At 42.9% G+C, this 22,297-nt stretch overlaps 1 protein-coding gene across 5 annotated transcripts in view; it reads left to right on the top strand.

Moving 5' to 3' along the window:
* The window catches only part of Scalloped (TEA domain transcription factor 1 homolog scalloped), a 101,473-nt gene that overhangs the window by 35,750 nt on the left and 43,426 nt on the right, over positions 1 to 22,297 (top strand). For 2 of the 5 annotated variants that reach the window (XM_070664016.1, XM_070664017.1), the window contains exon 2: positions 7,302 to 7,382. The exons of 1 other annotated variant lie outside the window; for it this stretch is intronic. In XM_070664016.1, coding sequence (XP_070520117.1) covers positions 7,346 to 7,382 — 37 coding nt within the window. In that variant the 5' untranslated portion in view covers positions 7,302 to 7,345. Of the gene's footprint in view, positions 1 to 7,130; positions 7,383 to 22,297 lie in introns of those variants that run through there. 2 more of the 5 variants (XM_070664015.1, XM_070664019.1) reach the window with 2 other exon arrangements.

Below are 22,297 nucleotides of genomic sequence, written 5' to 3'. Positions count from 1 at the left end.
CATAATTTCGAGACTGATTTCGAAACAATTTTGATTCGCGATGTCGGCAAATTGTTCAGTTATAATTAATGCGAAAGTCAGATGTCGCTGGATATATTCACGTTGATTATCGCGATACCGTGGTTGATTATCGCGGCACGCGTGTATTTGGTCGTTCCATAACGATTCTCCGGATCCCAACTCGCGCCTCTATAAGCACTCGCGCCACGCACACGCGTGATCCTGCAGGAGAGTTTCGCGATTACATATCATTATTCCGCATGGCTACTCGGGCTCCAACCCCGAGCTGTTTGCAACTAGATTACCGTATGCGATCTCCTCTCCGCCCTTCTCCTCCTCTCCACCGATATTTCCCCTATCTCGTGTATACTGTGTACGTACCATGCGAAATCTCTTTCGAATCTCTCTCGCATTTATTTGTCACTTTGCCTTCTCCATTGTTTCTTCGTGTCGTGTCGCGTCGTGTCGTGCCTTACTTTCCCTCGCCTTGCCTTCTGTCTTTCGTCATTATCTCCAATTATTTCCCGCGACCATTAGGCGACTAGCACTCTTAATAAACATACGTATACATTATTGTAAAACTTAATTTTTTTTTCTTTTTTTTTTAATTTTAATTTTTTTATATAATATCTGATTTTAGTTTATTTTCATCTTTTACGTTGGAGTTGAATATCTTTATAGCTTTGTTACTGTTTTATGTGCTTATTGGATCTGTCCTCGTGCGTCCCTAGTAATTACAGTATATTATTAGTTCTGCGGATCGCCGGGATTTCACGATAATGTTTCACAGTGAATTGCGTACGGGTGGGATTCGCGGGGACGCGATCGCTCGGGTTGATGAGGCGAAAGGACGAAAAAGACGCGCGATAAATCCCCCGCGGGATGATAGAGTCACGGGAAAACGATGCAACGTGCCTTTGGCTAACATCGGAGGTTGGAGTCGCCACTATTAGATTGAGGTTCGGCGGTGGGCACGGCAGCCGCCGTCGCATCGGTTTACAATATCGTAAATCGCTCGCTAACCAGTTGGCCCCGCGGTATGCTAGGAATTCGGCTGGTGCTCTGACTGTCTCTCTCTCTCTCTCGCTCTCTCTCTCTCCTTCCCTCTCTCCCTCCCCTCTTCCCAATTCCTCCTCTTTCTCACTCTATCTTTGGTCCAGTGCTATCACTATCTATCTTGTTCTATCTCTGTATATATCCGATTCCGGAAGATAGAGAAGCGAAGGGCAAGAGAGAGAGGAAGAGAGATATGTGGAGCTAGACAGATGGAGTGGACAGAATACTCTGCTGAGAACATTGGCCGTGCATCGTTCGCAAGCCGGCAGAATCTCGAATCCTGCGGCCAAATTCACTAGTGGCGATGCACTCCATAGTCGTGTATGGCGACCGCGTAGAGCCGACGCTTTCTCTGTCGGCTGACTCTTCGTACGTACCGCCTACCTGCTTTAGTAACCACAATCACCGGCGTCCGGCATCACAACGATTCTACGGATATCGTTCGCAATGCCATAGTGAAGCTGCGACAAATTTTACGTATCCATCCGGACGAAGCTGCATAATAAGAATTATATTTATTTCTAGTATATCGCGTCGATTTCGACAGAGGCGAATTTTTCGTTCGTTAACAAAATTGTCTTTTACATTTATGCCACACTTTTTGGTTCATCGGCAATATACGGCGGAATACTGTGGTGCTAATTTGCTCATCGATATTGCTGAAAATGATAAAAATATTATTTTGCAATTTCGTTACGAAAAAGCGCGATTCTTTCAAGCTTATCGTATCGTCTGGGATCGACGAGAAGAGAAGTCGGTGGATTTTTTTTTCGTAATTCAAAGGGAAAAGAATTCGCGAAGGAAGTATTGCGATGCCGAAGCATCGAAGTAGGATCGTAGGTAAACCCGTCTGACCTGGCCAGATTAAACATCCCTTGACGCATTTCAATCGAGGCCGCCGCGGCTTTCGCGAATTAGTACGCGGCAAATAGACCATCAGTGCAGAGCAACTCATGCGATTACGCGCCAGCACCGTCCACCTCCCCTCAGATATATACACACGGCTAAATTACGTTATTATCTGCGTCAAGGCTCGCTGTCGAGATGCGAACAAGATGTGTGTTTGTGTATTGTTAACGTCCTGTGTATGTATGCATGCATGTGTGCCCATTGGGTCATGCGCCAGCGAGCAAAGCGAAAATTTTGCAGCGCTGATCTGCCCGCGGCTGTTTCCCCCCCCCCTTTCCTCACCCCATTCATATGCAACGATCGAGGGTGAGGTTCGTCAAAGCGGTCCACTTCGTATCACTTAGAATGTTTTAATAGGACAGCGAACTAGCCGTTTTTGTTTCTTTTTGTTTAACGCTATTGTTATTTTTGTTATTTTGTCAGAAATATTCTCGACCTGACGTTCTATTTCAGGCAGGCACTACCTCAATTTTCCCGTTTGGGATTCTAATTCTCAACAGAGTTATTTGATTCTTCAAATAATGCGCGAAGCGTACATTAAACACGAAGAACATCTGTATTTGCATTGAATTATTTCCAAGAAATTAAAATATTCCATCGACGATTCTTTACGTGTACGCTCAAAATATTTGTCTTGATTTACGCTTACTAAACTTAAAAAATTTCCGTTATGTGACGAAATAAAATATTTTATTTCGCAGGCGAAATTTATAATGAAATTAATTTGAATACGTTTGTTCAATGTCTTAACAAAAAGAGATTCATTATTTTCTCACAGTTGACATATATCTGATAAGGTTTCGAATTAAAAAAAAAAGGGAAAAAAAAAAGAAAAAAGGAATCTCGCGCGCCTTCGTATACCTCAAGCTCTGATTGATGCGCTTTCTCTTTCGTTTTCATCCTGCATGGGTTTTTGCTTTCGCGCATTGCACTCGACGGCTATAATACCTGTTATGGAGAGGAACGCGAAACGGGAGGGAGGGAGGGAATTTTGACGGAGGGAGAGCGCGATCGAGAGTGAGACGGTAACGAGCGCCCCGCCATTTTGAAAGCACGGGAGCACGGCATAATTACTGCCTTTGTTTCGAACAATTTATATTAAAATGGAAAGCAATCTGCATTTGCAAATTAAATGCGCACCACGCGCTTTCCGTCCGCGTTCGCCGACCCTCCAGCCCAGGCCGCGAAGGGGGTGAGAGAGAAAGAGAGGAGCGAGAGAGGGCGGGAGAGGTGGATTATCGTGATGAAGAGGAGGTGGACGGGGTGGTTACCGCGGGCGGCTCGTGTAAAATCAAGCGGAGGCTTCTGCTGTGTTAATTGCGCGCTGGTTATCCATTGCTTTCCGCCATTCCATGTTGTTTCGCGATACCACTGTCCGCCTGAAACGTGCCCTGCCTGCCGTGCCGAACCGAACCGAACCGCTTCCGCTGCCGTTATGTCAAACGATTAACGGTTTATTCGCGGAGAACGGAATGACGATCGATACTTTTTTTTTTTTTTTTTAATCAAATTCACAAGATATCAGAGATCTCGCTGAGATCTAATTCATATAATTTGTTATTATATTAAAAAAAATTAAGAGACTCCGAAGTTTAAAATTAGGCTTACGTGAGAACTTGGATTAATCCTACCTAATTGAGCCATTCGCGAGCGAAATAAAACGACTCGCCGATTGTTTTCTCCTTATTGCATATCTGTTTCCGTATAAAATTCGAATTATTCGCTACGTAATTGCAGCGTTTATTTTATTCGCTTCACATCTCTGCGCGCCGGTGTATTATGGATGCGCGGTAAAAGCGTAATATTTGCGTAGAATGTCGAAGGCTAAAGAGACACAACGCAATGAAAGAGGAAGCGCAAACTGGCGCGAGCGGCGGAGGCTGCAACTCACCTGCCGATGCCGACTAATTAGCGGTCTGATCGAGAAAGGCTAATGGAGGTCGTGTTCAAGTCACGGAACGTTTCTTGACTCCCGCCTCGGTAGTTCACGTGAAGGTATATCCGAGATAGTGAGTGTAGTATGTAATGAATGCCTGCATCGCGATCCGTTATACAAGCCGTGTACAAGTGTGTAAACGTGTAGCTCGCTAATGGCGAACGCGAGATATCCGCTGATGCTGTTGCACTCTTTGCAATTTTACTTTTAATCGGAAACTTAATAACAAGCAATAATGTTTGTTATATTAATTATTGATAAACGTATTAACCTTTAAGCTTTTATAAACTTTTAATCTTGTTTCTCAACCTTATATATTGGATTTTTATTACAAAAGCGCAAGGGTTCGCATCGACGTGAGAAGGACTCGCGGTATTGCGATGTAATATCTCATTAACCTTATTGATCTCTTTCACTTAGAAACTTTGATGCCGGCGGATAATAAATGCATGGCACGAATATCGTTAGCGGCACCGAAACGGGAGATATTTACGCGCGATAGTTTACATTTACGCGAACGCTCAGCTCTTTTCCCCCCGCAGTTCTTCTTTGTTGACCCAATACATTCCCGGGATTATACGGTTTAAGGAACCTCGCGTGCATGCGTGCACGTATGCACGAATATGCAGGTGCACTTGGCTTCCTGATGCCGCGGGCGTCGTGCCCGATGTCGGATGATGCCTCGGGCGCGCTTCACCCTCGAGATTCCTTTCCGCATAGAGAGGAGGAACGTTCCTTGGGACCTCGCATTCTTTCGCGGGGACTCGGCTTTATACGTAGGGAACTCATCTCGTTGTGGATTTTTCAGCAGTAGTTAAAAAAAAAATATATATGTATATAGTATACAGGGTGTTCCAGATCAGTGGACGATGCCGTAAATGATAGGTAGATTTAATCGAATTAAAACGAAAAGTCCTTTACCATTTTGAAAAATTCTCAATAGTTTTCGAGAAAAAAATTAAAATATATTAAATGTATAAGCGTAAGAGCGACAAGAAAGCTGCGCGTGAGTGAGCGCGACAGGCGAATGACTAGAAATGGCACCGTCGTCTGTCGCGCTCACTCAGCCCACGCTTCCTCGTCGCTCTTACGCGTACATAAATTAATTTTTTTCTTGAAAACTATTGAAAATTTTTTAAAATGGTACAGGACTTTTCGTTTTAATTCGATTAAATCTACCTATCATTTTCGGCATCGTCCACTGATCTGGGACACCCTGTATATAAACGGGGTATGGCGCATGCCATAAAATATTTTACTTTCAGAGCAAAAACGAATTAAAAAAAAAAGAAGTATTACGTATTATTGGTCACCATTTTTTAGATCATTCCTGGGTAAGAAAAAAAAAATAAAAAAATGCGAGGGTCGAGAAACGATTAGCACTGTTCTTTGCCACGGCGATATTCGTGCATAATTGGTAACAGCGAGATTTAGAAGGAACCACAAAGGATGTGGAAAAGAAACTTGAGTTATGCCATAAGCACGAAACAAACTTTTCGGCACTCTTGTGGTGAGAGAGCCGCTACTTTTTTCGTCCTTCTTCTCGCGCATATTTCTACCCGTTTCGGTTGGTTTTTCGCCATTGTTGATTCTTTCGTACGCAGTAACTTTCTCGTCACAAATAAACTACTTTAACGCTATTGTGGTGAGCCGTGTCCAGAGAGCCATACATTAACAATGAATCTACGTTGGTGTGTCTGGGAAACGTTCGCGACCATTCAACGCGTTCTCCGTTAGTTTACCGTTATAATTGCTCGGTTACATAGAATCAGAAATTAATTCTTGATAATAATTATGTGAAACAATTTCACTGTTATTTCTCTTCTAACAATTGGCAAAATTTGCCTCCTACATACGTGACGCGTGCATTCTCTTAGTTGCACTTTATGGACGAAATGATTGCGCCGCTTGATATAGCTTCACGCCGATATTCTAGTCATTTGTCAATTCAGAAAAGGAAGCAATGCGTCGAAATAATTGTTGGAATTGACACATCCATGGAATGCCTCTGATTTAAAGGAATATTTCCAATGCCACGTACGCACAGAGACGTGTTTCAGGAAAAAAAAGGGGGAAAAAAAAAAAAACTCAACTATTCGTTATGCCGTTCGAATGAGCACAGCTGAAATTGCAACAATTTCACGTGTTCGCGTACTATTTCTATACAGAATATTTTTCGAAAAATTTGTCAAAGCGATGAATTATTCCGCGTCGTTTGTTTTTTGAATTGCCTCGAAAAGAAAAATAGGAAACTGCAAAGGCCGACGAAGCGTAAATTTAACGTTATTCAGAACTAAAAAACATAATGCGATTCGTTGGAAAGAAGTTTGCGATATTTTTATATTATCAAGGTTTTTTTTTTTGTCTTTCTATGCGTGTATCGTTTACTCTTGCTTCTTTAACGTTAAAGAAAATCATAATTAAAATTTATAAAACGATAAGAAATTGGTTGACATTATTTCTCGCGGCACGAGGTGAGAGTCAAACGAGAGAATCAATCGGCATCGCGGGAAAAGCGGTAATGACGAAATCTTCACGTCTCCTTTTTAAATAGAGACAATTTGCGAGGCTTTATCGTCTCCGGTGTGTAATAAAATAATGTGTATATGTGCCATAAACGGACAGTCAATTTACATAATTAAACGAAATAACATTCATCGTCGCTCCGAGATAATTTTCGAGGGAATGTGTGTTTACACACGTTTGTGGTAATATATGCATGCAAAGAGCCATCTCATTGCTCTCCACGCTTTCCGAAGACGCTAGTAAGCGTAACCGCGAACGGTGAGTCGCGATTGTTGCTCACCTCGCAACTCATAACGCGCCGATTTCACCATAGAAACGTTGCACGTGTGAAAGTTAGGATGTCCGGTCTTTTCGAAAGAAAAACTCGCACGCGGATAATATTATCGCGCTTTACTTCGGCGGATTTTTCATTAAAAATTGTGCTTGTTCAGCGAGCGGAAGAAAACTCGAACATCTTATTTTAATTAAATTTACTTCCAGGCACGAAAGAGCAAGAAAAAAGAATTAATTTACTTCAATTAAATTAATTAATAATGGTTCGATAAAACCTTGTGGAAATTCATGTCTTAATCGTTACAAAGATTAATATCATTAAGTTGCATAATATCTATTATAAAATTACTGTTCACTGTCTGCGTAACAAGTATGAACCAATAATAACAAAATGTACGACTGCATTTTTTTTTTTTTTTTTTTTTTTTAATTGAAGATTACGGACCAATAGTTTATAAGTTGTGCAAACTACTCGATATTCTTTCTCTTTTCTTCCGTATTCTTCTAGATAGCTGTAATATTGTACTTTAGCGAACTTTCGACAATACGCATAACACGATTTACGCCAATCTATATGTGACGATCACTGTCTGCATTATAGGTGTACCCACGTCGCCGTCATCCTGACCTGCCCGAGAAATCCTCATGAAAGACTGGGAACTCAGTACTCAGAATAGCATCGGTATCGTAGACATTTCTTTTTTTATTTTTTCTCTTTAGTCGGGCCCGCTTTAAAACGGGTCTCCTACTTGTTTTGTTCTGTTTTTTTTTTCTTCCCCTATTTTCTTTTTTAATAAGTTGTTATCTTTCTTCTCTCTATTTCTCGTCTTTTACATCTGATTTCTTATTTAGATGCAAAAGATGGTGGTGGTGGAGGTGACGATAGTGTGATGAATGTATTATGTAGGTGGTGGTGATGGTAACGTAATTATAACGGCAAGGGTTGAACGAATCACCGCGGCAACGGTAGACAATAACAAACCGGATTTATCGCCGATACATTTTGTAAAACGAAAATCCTCGGTCTGTCGTCAATCGCGTGGATTTTCATTTTTTTTTTCTTTTTTTTTTCTTTTAGCTTATAATTAAGCCGGCAACAAGTGCCTTTATTATATTCATATTATTTTAATGATACAATTTTATTATATTTTTTTTATTTCGTTTATATAAAAGAAGGAGAAAAATTGATAAGTAGATTTTCTCACGTTTTTACAATTATCAAATTGTAAAACAAATAGACAAGTAACAGTTCCCTTATTACATCACGATTCTTAAGATTTCCTAAAATATTATTAAGCGACATTAAACCGGTACTCGATATATTTCTTACAGAAAATTTATCCGAGTTGGTACATATTCGCAGAATTAGCTGACCACCTCGATCGGGTGCGATTCTGTAATTTTTTTTCTTGTCCCTCTTTCTTACGTTATTTATTTATTTATTCTTTTTTTTTTTTCTTCGTTGGATTGATCAATCGCCGGTGGCGAATCGCGAGCTAACGCAGCAGCCGTCTTTTCGTAGAACCGACACGTTCTTTTCTTTTGGCTAACCAGCCGCGTCGTCTCGGCAGCGTCGTCGAGAGTGGCCGCAACCGCGAATTACTTGGCAATTTCCCGAAATTGCGCAATCCGTGCGGGCTAATGGCCGCCGGGCCGCCGCTAGTACTAGCTGGTAGCGGCGAGAGCTCGGAAACAGGTGGGGGGGGGAGAATGAGGGGGGGAAAGGAGGGGACCAGGGAGCGGAGGCCGGTAGCTGACGAGGAGACCATTAATTAAGCAAAATCATAAACTCGGCTCGGCCGAGCGTGTGCGCGCTCGTGAACGCAGTTGCATTGAAAAATACAAACGCGTAGTCCGTTACTTTCACGAACGGCCTATCTTACCGCGTACCACTATCGCCGTTCTTTGCTAACCCGGGCCCTCGTCTCTCTGCTGCGGTTTACACGCATTTCACAGAGAGGACCGACCCGGCTTGATACCGTCGGCCGCGACACGCTTCAGAAAGCAATTCGGGGGTTGAATCATTCGGCTGAATCGCCAAGCGTGCCGTTGGTGTTTCCACTCGGCCCTCGCGATAATCGTTCGAGTGCTCGCGTTGAACCGGGTGAGCGACCGCAATCGCGAAAAATCGCGCGTTACGCATGCCGCGCTTAATTCTCGCGCGGCAGGTTAAGCTTAATTAAAATTGCAGATTTGCTTGATACGCGAGATTTCTTCATATTTCCTTTCATTAATATTGTATACGAAATACACGGCCAATCCGACGCCCGCGTTTTCTTCATGAAAACTTAATCGCGTATTGTTCCACGATACCTTTTCATTTGGAAATTTTATTTGCCGAGTTTACCTCTACGAATTTAGCAAGCGTGTCGCTTAAGTGAAATTTATTTCGCTTCGAGGTGTATTAGATATCCGTACGTGATTTTAATTTTTGTTCGAGATTATTAATAAACGAATTTTACTTATGTAGAGAGAAATTAGTCGAGCAAACCGCGACAAGTATATTATACATTTTACATATTTAATCACTTCCTTATTTTACCTTTTCTCGTAAAGAAATTAAAAAAAAAAATATATAAAAAAAAGAGGATAGATAACATTACTGAAAATTATTTTATTATTAAAGCAGGCTCTAGCGCGCAATTTGTTTGCATTTTCATCATTTGTTAAACATTATGGTGCAAGCGGCAGTAAATCTTTATGACTGATCCCGTCGGTGCCGCAACACAATAGCAAAACAAGTAATCTTTTGCGATTGCAACGGGTTTCGTAAGCCGTCACGAAATATTACTTAAATGGTAAAGAAACTAATTCCTTAGATACGCGTGTGAGATTTCCGCGGAGAAACGGGGCGAGCAGATATGCCGCATCGGTATACGCTATTATGTCGTTGCCATGTGCATTTTTTTTTATTATTTTTTTTCTCTTTTTTTTCAACACCGACGAGTACGCGTGGAGTAGAATAAAACGCGACGTTACAATAGCAAAGCAATGCGGCGAGGTTTGTATCGCGCTATAACGTGGGATCCGTTATTTAAACGTTAAGCTTACGAAGCGCGAGCGAGCTCGAGTTTTTCACGGCACGGTTTGAATTTTGTGGACCGTCGGGCATCGGCGTCGAGCGATTGTGCAAAATCCTAGCTTGCATACGATGCAAATGTATCGGGAATACATATGTAACTCGATGTATGATACGCTCAGGGGAGAGCCGGGTCTCGAGGTGTATCGAGGTCGACCGGTTCTCCGACAGCCGTCAGTCGTTAGGGACATTGCAACACACGTGCGCGCGTGGTCCCTCCTTGTTCTTTTCTTTTACTCGCCGCGACGAGAACGAGAAGGAGAAAGATAGCCTTACGAATTGCAAATAAATCGCGATTTAACGTGCATTACGCTAGCCATCATTTCGAATTAAATTAAATTAAATAGACGCTGTAATACTTGAAAAACTAGGTGCGTTATTAGCAAACAAGAAAATAAAAAAAAAAAGTATCTTTAATTTATCACGTCGTCAAACTCGATACACTTAATCGAATTAATAAACTCAAGCTCTAAATATACCGGCACAGTATCGTGCGAAGTTATCGAAATACTCGTCTTTATGTCGCGCGGGTTACTCGACAGTTGAATTCACTTCAATAACAATGTCTGGATTATATTCGAAGTCCTGGAATATTTAATGTTCGTTTCGTGAAATACGATGCGGTGGACGACTAATGTCGGGAGTTTGTTGCACGGCGCCACGTGGCAAAATGTCTTAGTCATAGATCTTTCAGTGGTACGCGAATGAAGATGAAACCGGAGTAAATGAATACGAGGGGAATATTTTTCTTGGCCGCGGCTCCCAATTTCACGTTTAGCCCGACGACGCTCGCTTCTGAGATCTCTGCCTCTCTTCCGCCCGCTCGAAATGAGCTTCGAAAGGCCAACGGTGTTATTCGTACGGCGTTAAACCGCGTATTTACCTCCGATACTTTTTCGTCGTAAAATCTAAAAGCCTACCTATTTGTGTAAAGTCGTTTCAGATTTACGGATGAGAAAAGGAGGGGGGAAAAAAAAAGAAAAAAAAAAGGCGAAGAAACGTAATCCCGAGTTCGCGCGACTCGATACTTTTCTCGGGGCGTTTACGATCAAGATTCTGATCGTAAAACGCAGACAAGTGCTCGCAATAATCTGCCGATACACGCGATCGATTTATCACATCGCTACGCCGTGCAATAAATTATCAGTTGTACGAAAAAAAAAAAAAAAAAAAAAGTGTAGGGAAATAACGCGCGGAAGGCGTATAGTCGAGATATAATAAATTACTAAAAAGCTATATTACGTAGGCGATGATTTGTACCTTTGTAGAGATTAAGCGAGACAATTAAACGCTCTCGATAGAGGCGGTAAGAAAATGCCGTTGATTCCGTGAGAAAAAGAAAATTTAATTGAAGAGCCTGAACGTGCATGGAGTTGAAAAATCAAGGTAGCTAATGTGAGAATTATCTTAATCTTTATCCTTTTTCCCTCGTAGTTATATCATCGCGCTCTTTGTTTATTTTATCTTTTATTAGGAGAAAGAACTTGTAGATTAAAAAAGAAAAAGATTTCTTTCTTTTTTCTTTCTTTTTTTTTTTTTTTTTATTTCTCAAAAGGTGTCGAGACAATCTACATAATTTGAAGCAAGCTGCCGTGTATGTGTAGAATTATGAACGTTCCGATATAATACAGATACGTAGGTTGGAAATGCATATGACTATTTAACGGTTTCCCCGGTACAAACTAGCTACATTGATATCACAGTTGGTTGAACGTTGTTGAGGTAATTAACCCCAGAGTGGCCCCGGGGATGCCGCGGAGCCACTCACGTCGTTAACAGCCGCAAATAATTAATTGTTAATTAAATAATTATCAGTTACTGGCGAATCGATTATTAACAATCGACGAACCATGTATGGAACGATGTTACGGGCAGATGCTTAGAAAAGATCGTAAATCGATCAGCGATCATATACACCGTGAATCAAGCTCGTCGATCTGTGAGCACGTTACCGTTTGCGCTTGTAACATTCACGCGCGTATAATGAGGTACTCGATACTGCGCGCGTTAAAAGACATTTAGAGCAAAGTCGCTAATATATTGTGCGATCACCAGATATTACACAGACGTTAAGTTAATTTTTTTTACAATAAAGAAAATAGAAAAAGAACAAATAGAGATATTACTGGAATGAGCGGGTAAATGAAACGCCGGCGATAAAACGAGGCCAAGTCAGATTGGAGTATCGGTGATTACCGCGAGCGTAGGAAAAAAGCATCGCGGCACGACCGGGCTGGATTGTCGGGGCGTGATGAAGGATATCTCCGTACGATCGACGCGTGCACGTGCGCGCCCCTTGGAAAATCCGGTCGAACCGGACGTCGCCGGGAGGACCGTACGGGAATGATCACATTGGTGCGCGACGTTCTCTCCCGCTAAGATCAAAGCCGGAGCGAATCTCGACAAAGAAACCACTCGCGAACTCTGTCAGAGAGGTAGACAACGCGCGGCGCGGCTTGAAGAAGCCCCCGATGATGGCGGATGGGTAGGAGGGACGGATGATTCTTCGTCGATTCTGCCGGCTGAGAAATCACGCCAAGGTGTACCGGCGATCGTTAGAACGCGATCGTCGCAGGACGACAAAAAGGGCTAGGCGTTTGTTTGTCGCGACTCTTAATGGCTGTCTTGGTACGACGAGTTCGTAATTGGCGCGTTTGCACACACAACGCTTTCTTTGTACCGCTCTCTTTGCTGTCGTTTCTCTTTCAGTCATCCTTTCGCCGTGCAGCCGGTCGCTTTCCACCTTCGTTCGCCGTTGCTCTTTCTCGCGTACGGAACAACAATATCGCTCGTTCCTTTTTCCCCGTGGCCGACGATTCTTGCACCACTTGTTCCCCGTTTCTTCGAGCGCCGCGTTGCATCGCGTTCCCCTTCGTTTACTCAGCCGTTTATTATTCGTGGATATTCGTCCGCGATTCGTAGAGAAGATCACTTTTCGTCGCGACTCCACCGATGGTTTCTCGAATCCTCGCGATCCGACTACGGACGTCTCTTTTCATTTTTATTAATTCAGCTATTAATAATTATTTTATCAAATATTTCAGTAATTGTATCGTTAATTAAAAAATTTTTTTTTTTTATTTTTAACTTTAAAACTATTTAATCAAAATTCGTGTGGTAGTAAAGTACATAATAATAATTGAATATATTTGACTTAAAAATCGAATCGACTTTTCTCTACCGCGCTTACAAACTTTTCTCTATAGCGGAAGACCCGCGGCGTTTTTCCGCGTAATGGGTTCGCACGCAGGCAGCAGGCTATAATGCGTAACTCGTGTTGTCACCGACGAACGTAACGAACGGGGAAGCCTAGGGTTTCGTTAATATACGGCAAGTTATCCAGCTGTTGCAGCGTAACTTTTCACTCCGGGGTACGTTCGCCATGTGACGGTGGAGCCTCGGTAAGCTATTGCCGGCTAGGCGAGTCCTCGGCGAAATTAGCGATAGTGGTGGATTAATCGAGCTCGTACAATAAACGATTCGTGCTCGCCGTTGCGTTCCGACTCAGTCGACGTCACGTGTTGCATCGCATGTTGCAGGGCTTATCCCTTCAAAGAGGAACAAGATTTGTCGCTTGCTTGTCGAGACAAAAGCCTCTTCACGCGCCGTCCTACGCATATGCCGCATTTCGATAAAAGGCGTGCGATAATTTTTATTTTAATCAAACTGTAATTTAAAGAGTTTTTTATTTTTTTATTTTTTAAATAAGTATACTATAAAACGCCTTTTATAACAGAGAAATGGTTTTACTTTAATATAAAATCGTCGGAATCTGGATTCAATCGTGAAAAGGTTAATCAATGGCGTGTTCGCCAAACGTGGCTGGTATTAGCGACGTCCTTGATTGTGCGGGCCTCAGACAAGCGCCATTACCTCTGCTTTGCGGTTTTAGCGGTTTCGCAATGAGTACGAGATCCTTCTGCGCGAGAATCCCGCGGTTTACTTCCTCATTGCGCGGTGAATCAACGTCTCATCAAAGTTACATTCGTATTTTTTCTTTCACGTTTAACAGCAAGACCTTTTTTTTTCTTTTTTCTTTTTTTTCCTTTTGTTACCGATTTACTGATATTTTATTTACCACCTTTCGGCAATAAATCCCTAAATGTGTTGAAGATAGATAATATCTTTCCGCATAAATTCAATTATTTACGCGACGTGACGTGACTCGGTCGTGCCATAATTAATTATAATTAATCGCTGTATGCAGTCCCATCGGAGTAAAGTACTTAACAAAGGAAACGTAAATTCTTGTTAGGTTTTCAGACCGATAGCCTTTCCCGCGCTTCGCTCCAACGAGGCGGATCTCTTTCCGCGTATGAATCATCGTTGCATTGTTACGTCGCGAAGGTGGGTTTGGTGCATTGCGATTCGCGCGCGTTCTCTCTCGTCACTCGGCGAGGACCATCGCGGGCTGGATTCGCTCGAGAGTCCAAGTCCGGCTCGCTGCGGTGGAAAAGAAAAGTCCTTTGGAGGAGCAACCACTGCGCGACTCTTTGTACGAGAGGAACAGCTCGGTCGTCTCGCTCGACGGACGTTCGCTTTTTCTTCTTTGTCTCTTCTGGTTCTGTCGCCGGCACCTGCGAGCGCGGGCTTAATGAATCGTAACCGCATTACCGTGTTGCGCAACCACGCGTGCATTACCATAATGTCCCGCGGTGACTAAGAACCTCCATCTCGTGACGCATCTGCGATATTAACGTGTCCCGGCGCGGTCTATCCGTGTCTTCGGGCACTAATGGCCGGGACGAACACCGACTGCCCGGCACTTGAATTTTTGATATTTTGACATAAAGCACTAGGCGTTGTTGAGATAATGGCGGCGCGAGCACGGAAACGCAATATAAGGAAACGGTCAAACGCCGCTACGTAACGACGGTTTTTTTTTTTTTTGCCTGTTTCAAATATTACAATATCGCTCGTCATCGGCGCGAGACAGAAATGCCCATCGAAAATGAGCTTCGCGAACAGGGCGACACTATTTATACCGGGATAACGATCGCACTCTGGAATTACCCGTGAGAAGACCGGAAATCTCCCCTTTTCGCTCGTCGAAAACGACGTGCACGAAAGCAAGAGTTTCACTGGGGTTTAATGGAGACTCGACGACTTGGGAGTATAAGTGGAGACGAGCGAGACAACCAAGGAACGGTGAAACTGAAATATTAATAGATCTCTGTCCTGGCTAATTTACCGCTTCCGCTTAAACCGAGGTAGCAGCCGGTCTAGATAAGGAGACGTCCCGCTGGAGTCGTCGCCCGCGCGCCTTTCCCGATTGATATTATTTCATTAAGTTTCGCCGACTTATTTTCGAAAGAAACGAAAAAGAAAAAAAATTACTTAGCTAGACTGTACGAGCCAACAAATCGTCCTTGATTTCGAATAGGAGACTCGAAATAGAATTTTATTTGGTTCTACATTTAGATATGATTAAATCAGATGTATCTCTTACTGTTCGAGGACAGACCTTGGCACAAAATTCAATTTTATCATGCATGATGAAGTGTTCGAGTATCGTCAAATTAAAATGTTGGATAGAAAAAAAAAAAAAAAAAAGAAAGAGAAATACATATACCTAGTTGAACAATACGAATATTCTTTTCGAATAAACGCGAGCGCTGACATTTAATTTTTGATCGGCTGTAACGATTTGACCGCGGACGAGAATGTTACCGATTTTAATTTGACGATAAGAAAATTACACGGGCAACGAGTGAATGAAATATGATTTAGTTGCAATTGCATCAGGTCACATTTAGTTTACGGCCACGGTGGAATAAATTTTCTCTGCGGGATTAAAATGTTATTCAACGCTATGTGCATTTCATTCGTCCGTTTGGGCGAATAACGTCGCGCGTAATTCAGTTATTACGCGGAGAAAATGCGAACGTTATCACGCGGTGTTTAAATAACCGCGAATGATATACAGAAAGGAAAAACGAATCACATCGTCCCGTTCGGTCGCGTTGCCGGTAATTGCGCGTCACATTGTTCAAACGATCCGCGTGCGTGCGATCGCGGTGTGTTTACACGCGTTTACGCACACGCATTTACGAAACGACGCGACGAGCGTGGGTGCATTATGGCCCGTGAGTAATGCGCCTGCATTGGCGCCGACAACTCCCCGGCCCTTTCACTCAGCTCGCCTTACTTATCTCCCTATCAACCTACGCACCAAGTTTTTGCGCTTCGTCTCTCCATAACCAATTCAATGCCGTTCGCCAGCTGTTGAGCTCGAAACTAATGAAGGGAATAAAGATTTTTCCGCGCGCGTTTCGGGAAGAAGCTAATGTACGTACGCGCGTAACATTCGCGCGCGGCAATAAAATGTTTAATTAAAAGTTACGCACGACTGCCTTTTATTGGCTGTTGTTTTCAAAATTTACTATTAATTTGTTTTATCACGATTTTTCGTGCGCGCGTTTTAAAATGTCGCACGATTTTTGTCAATAACGATTTACTAGTTTCGAACAAAAGTTCACTAAAGTGTGTTTTAATTATTTGGAAGTTATAACGAGCTTATCTATAGTTTTACTTTGATGTCAATGGAGAGAAAATGTACTGTCTGTTATCATAGAAAATATCATATGTTGGTGGAAACGCTATTATGATATTTTGCCTGAGTAAAAAAGAGGAAGAATATTTTTCAATTTCTACGTAGAGGGAAAAATTCCAGTCAAATTTGCTAAATGAACGGTCACGGGTTGCCGAATCAACATTTAATTACGCGACTCAGTTATTTCGTTCTCTGGTAACGAGAATTTTTCCGTTCCTGCTTCAGTGCGTCCCGGTAAAATGTAATAAATCGTTTGAGTAATAAAATATTTATCCGCCGGCCGGTTTTACGTCTCTACCGAAACATCTTTTTTTCTCAATTTATAGCGCGAGCATTGATCGGCTCGCTTTTTAAGCGGAATAAAGCTCTCGCGTAAATTGTCGTAAATTTATCGTTAATTGGGCCGCCTTTAAAAAAAAAAAAAAAAAGAAACGCGCGAAACAAGTACAGATTTACACTTTATTAAATAAAATAGCTACCTACATTTATTAATCGCGGCAGCGTTTAAAGCTCATCGAGCTACGTTATCGTAAACCGATGTTTAAAAAAAACTTCAAATCAGTCCGCTACTTAAAATGTCCATTACGTTTCGTATGGCTCTTTGAATTCTTTTAGCTCGAGTACATGCGTAACGAAATAGATTTTGCTGAAACGATTTTTTTTTTTTTCCTCGAGCCCTTTGACTTTTAATTTTCAAAGACTTACGACCGTCGAAATTGCCCTGCTTCCAGCTTTTCATTCGCGATCGTTCCCAAACGAACAATTCCCGTAGAGATCTGACGGTGTAATTGGCGGATAATTTTCGAACGATTGCTATTCGAGATGCCGATTACTCGGCAAAATTCGTCACGCGGGGTCACCCTTGTTGCTGCGCCAGCCGGTGATACGTTTGCGTCACTCTTCTCTCGCGCTCACGAGAGATGAAGGGAAAGAGAGAGAGAGAGAGAGCGAGAGAGAAAGGGAGGAGAGAGGTCCAGCCAGCGGACAAACCACAGGGATGCACGCGTCTAGCGCAACCGCCTGTCCCGGCCGCCCTTCGCTCATATCCTTCCATATCCACTAACTGAATTAACCGGTCGCAACGGTGTACCGTTGCACGGCGCGGCGCGCGCGGACATGCACGCATATTGCGCTGACCGATCCGCACCAACTGCACATATCCTCTCTGCATATGAACGCCCCGAGACCCTCCGCCCGCAATATATTACCGCGCGCGATGTCTCGTGCAATTTACGTGCGATTATGCAGATGCGCCCACGTATACGGCACAGAACGGGAGGACGGGACCGGAAAGAAAGCCGGAGAAACCGAGATAGGTAGATTAGCTTCACTCGCAGGTTACCAGCTACTCATTTACAAAAGTTACCTCCTTCTTATTAATATTGTTTGCCGTATAGTTAGAGCCGTTTCATTGACGCGCACGTCACGCCTGCGATACTTGGGGCCCGCTCGCCGTCCGTTCGACGGCGTTTCGCCACCTTCTCTGAAATATATGCCTCATAGATATTCATTTCTTCGCTTCTTCGAATATCGTCTCTTTTCCTTTCAACGTGGATTTGTACGTGATTATTCGCCGTGTTTAGCCCCATGCGAAAGAACGGGTCGACGAACCCGCGGGCAGTCACTCTCGCAGGCCGAGCACAGAAGCGACATTTCCGGCGGCGCGCGAATACAGTTTCTTTATCCTTCCCTGTGCTCGAGAAGACATGTTTGCCTGTATAAATACCGATGGCTAACCAATCGGGTCACGTTGTGGAGAAACTGACCGTGCGACGACGGTGTAATTGCCTCTTTATAGTTAAACCGACTCCGCAGCGCGCCGTTCCGCCTTCGTCCGTTCACGCGCCTCTTCGAAACGCTTCTCGCGGATCGTAACGCGGACTGCAAAGTAACTTCAGCATCTCCCGACGCGAAATATAATACTTTCCGTGAACGCTTGACATTTCGGGGCGTTTGTAACACCGTTGCAGCTTATACGATAATGTGTTCCCCATTTAGGACTGTCGTTTTCGATCGCGCGTCATCGACCGTGATACGGCAGACGTATCGATGCGTATTTCGCGATAATACCAAGAGAGGGGGAGGGGGTCGGTGAAGGGGAAAATGCGAGCGGGTCCCTCCCGGTATGTGTGCACATGTGTAGCCATGCGACCCATTAATCCGCGCGTGTCGCATTGATCTATCATTGTCCTGCAGCGCGCGCGGGTGATATACACATCTGAGGTTGATACATAATAGATCGCGAACGCGGCCCGGTACGACGTAAATAGCGGTTACGCGAGTGTGGAATATACCCCGTGTACGAGCACATTCTCCAACACATGCTCGTACGTCCGCGCGCTACACGTATAAAAGAGTCCGGTAACCCAGTTGTTGCCTTTACCCCTTTGCATGGCAACATGCAGCACCCGATTGCACCGCATGATCTACGAGCGGCAGCTTGGTCCCGCGCACCGGCTGACAGAGCTTAGCTGGATCGCGCGCGAGTAAAAAAAAAAAGAGAAAAAAAAAAAAACTTTAAGAAGGCGAGGCTAAGAGCGAAAGTAGCCCGAGATAATAGAGCTTTGTTTCTCCTATCTATAATACCGCGCTATCGTTTCAACTCAATTAATTATCGGTGGTTTAAGCCAATCTGTTTACGAAAAAAAAAAGCACGAGTTATTTTGAACGCGCGTAAACTAACTCCAGGGGTTTTTAAAAGTTGAAGCTTTCGAACTCAACTTCGAGATGTAATTCTCTGAACGAGTAGATCTCTAAACATCGAGAAAGTATAGATGCAATGCGTTAAGAACGCACCTTATTCCATAGGTCATTATGCAGAACGCAGAAGAATGAATTATACAAATGTTATCCTCGATGCATTGAAAGCCGACTTTTTTTTTTTCTCGTGGAAATTTCAATAGGAATAATTTGACGCGATAAGAAACTTTTTTTTTTTCTTTTTTAGGTATTTAAGTATTGTGATGAATTTGATACATTTTTATTATTCGGATTGTCGTCGCTAGCGTTTAGAAAAATACTTGGTTATTAATATTAATGACATTTTTAAAATACTTGTTAGGTTTGACTTTACATTAATCCGCCAAAGGAACTGTAAATGTCGAAATCTGCCAGGGAGTTAAGGAAAAAGAGAGGGAGAGAAAGAGAGAGAGAGGAAAAGAGCGAAGCTCGTTTGTGCTTTTCGAACTCGCGAGGTCTAAACCGCGCCCTTGGTTTTAATGGCAAGCGAACTTTCCTACTCCCAGAGTTTGAAGTTCCAGGTAACTCGATTAATGGATACTCGGTTTCCCCGGGATTACTCGCGGCCGTGTAATTGAGTCTAATTCACACCATGGCGCACCCGTGACTAATGATAAGGCAAGCATACCTGAAATTTAGTTTGTCAGACTCGGACGCTCTTCCTCTTTTTTTTTTTTTTTTTTTTTTTTCTTTTTTTTTCTTGTCTTTCGTTTTATTCATCCCTCGTTAATCTGTTCCTCGCGCGCGCTACGATTAAGTATATCGATACTTTTGCTTGCAATATTTTCCCGTATTTTTTTTTTTTTTAATAAAACACGCTTTTCGTCATGTATATGTAAATTAAAAGATTTATTACGAAAGCAGTTCACTGTTTTTAGGAAAATGACGTTAACGTACTTGTCTATGTCGTGTTAGCAAAATCTTTACGAGAAAATGCAATTGCTCTCTCGTGCCTGTGAGAATAATGACCATTATTTTATGTATGGAAACGTACGCATCATTGTGTGCTGTAACTCATTCCAAGATTTTCAGAGGTGCCTGTAAGTCACAGGCGCTGCACGACCGGATGTCGCGCATTAAGACGAATTAGCGTCATTTATTTAGAGAGAAAAACTAGAAGGATAATAGGCGGGCACACGGTATAACGAGTACCGTAATAATAAGGCTCGGTCAGTCCCTGGAAGGGCCATCTTTAAACTTCTGCCAAGTCCGGCCACTCCAACCTTGTAATCACGCGTATCTTTTTTTCGGTTATTCGGCGTGAATGCTAATGAGATTTGAAAAATCCGATAACTCGCTTCACGATCTCGCGAGGATCCTGTGAGATCTGATGAAACGTCGCGGTTAACGAGCTCGTTCGAACCGTCGGCGTTATTAATTTTGCACAGCGCGAGTCGCGCTACTCACCGAGACAAGATACTGAAATTCCCGCGGCGCGATCGTGCTCGACAATAATTTCTCACGGAATCGCATGCATTATTCGGCACGGCATGTCGGACGGCCCACGCACTACTCTTTTGCCACCCGATATATACGAGCCATTGTCTCGGGGACTCGTTATGGCTGCGCGATGTTGAAATTGCAAGCGGATCCTTAGACTCGCTCCGCACGATGCACCTTTCTGGAGGGCCCGGGTATTATTTGCTAATACCCCCTTCAAACGCGTACGAGTCGACGGGCTCTCCGGCGTGCCAGCGATCACGAGCGGGCAATTAAAAAGATAATCTTAGCAACGTTATCGAACCCGCGGTGTCCCGCGACATTCTCGCGTTATTTCACGCACTTTTAAAACTTCTCACTCATGCGAGTTAATTATCGGTGCAACCATTCCTGGCAGGAAATTAGCCTGTCGTCGTAAATTATGGTGGAGCACAGATAAAGTTCGCATGCAAACTAAACGGCGCGGGTATGTGGCAAAAACCGGGGCGGCAGGAAGCAGTTTGCGAATTGGGATTTTTAGAAGCTCGCCTTGCGCCAATTTCGCATGTTACGCTCGTACATATATGATTTCGGTGAAATTTTAAAATGAATTAAATTTGATTAACCGAGATTTTTACTTCGCATTTGCATGAAAATAAAATAACGCGGTGGCCCGGCAAAAGTACTTTTGCAGCGTAATGAGAAATCGATCTCAACATGCGTGCAACAGCGAATAGGCAACAATTGCAGATGTGTGGCTCATGCGCCTCACGTAATTAACCGCTGCTTCAAACAATGCAACGCGCGACAATTGTCCGCAAATAGCTATCGGTGTGTCGCATCTAAACTCATCGCAACGCTATTAAAAAAAAAAAAAAAAAAAAAAAAAAGAAAAGAAAAAAAATGTAGAGATCTAATTGTCACCGGAAAATCACCTTGTTAATTTCTTCTCTCGCTTGGCACACTTTCGCGAGAGTAAATGTCACCCTAATTTTTATCATTTGGTTAATTTTAATTACTTTAATTATTTTGTAAATTTTAATTACCCTTACATTTCCGCGTGCAATAATATAAATGGAATAAAGACTCATTAATTATAAGGCAATTCCGAGTATTATGCGTCAAAAAAGTGTTCGCCGAGATGTCGCAAATACTCTCCGCATAAAAATGACCAGTCGCGGAAGCTGAGCTGCGTCAGCCGATAGTTTTATTCATTAAATACGACTTATTTCACGACTGATATGTATGGAGTACCTACCGCTACGTTACCTGCGTACTGCGCGCTCGACCTTCGGCTAAAGAATGCGGCAGTAGTGACGTTAGCCTCGCGCGAGATAACAGGCCTAGCCGGCCGACCTTTTTAAACGATACTTTAACAAAAAGTGAGACGATATACATATATAAATAATAAAAAAAAAAAAACAAGCTACGAGAAATGAAAATTAAGATAAATAATCGCCGCGAAAGAATTTTTCTCCGTTAGAAATTTATCGACGAGAGCGCATCATCTGCGGCACGTAACGTACATGTATCATTGTTCATTGCATCTCTCTATGCGCAGATTAATTGTTTGGAAATGCTAGAGTTCTATAATTACCTAATTAATTAGTTCATTTATTGATGTTAGTTAATTACAAGGTAATCTATCTACATGTTATTTAATCATTTAATATTAGAATTATAGTTTCACGTTGATTGAGAGCATACGCATACGTTACGCATAAATTAACATGCAGATATACGCGCCGCGTATTTTCATTTATGTTTTTCCGTTAACTTATCGCTCGCTCGTATCCCCCGAACATGT

This window comes from Cardiocondyla obscurior, linkage group LG12 (genome assembly GCF_019399895.1).
Source record: "Cardiocondyla obscurior isolate alpha-2009 linkage group LG12, Cobs3.1, whole genome shotgun sequence".
Lineage (NCBI taxonomy): Eukaryota > Metazoa > Arthropoda > Insecta > Hymenoptera > Formicidae > Cardiocondyla > Cardiocondyla obscurior.
Note: the sequence above shows the minus strand (reverse complement) of the source record. Positions and strands in the feature narration are given on the sequence as shown.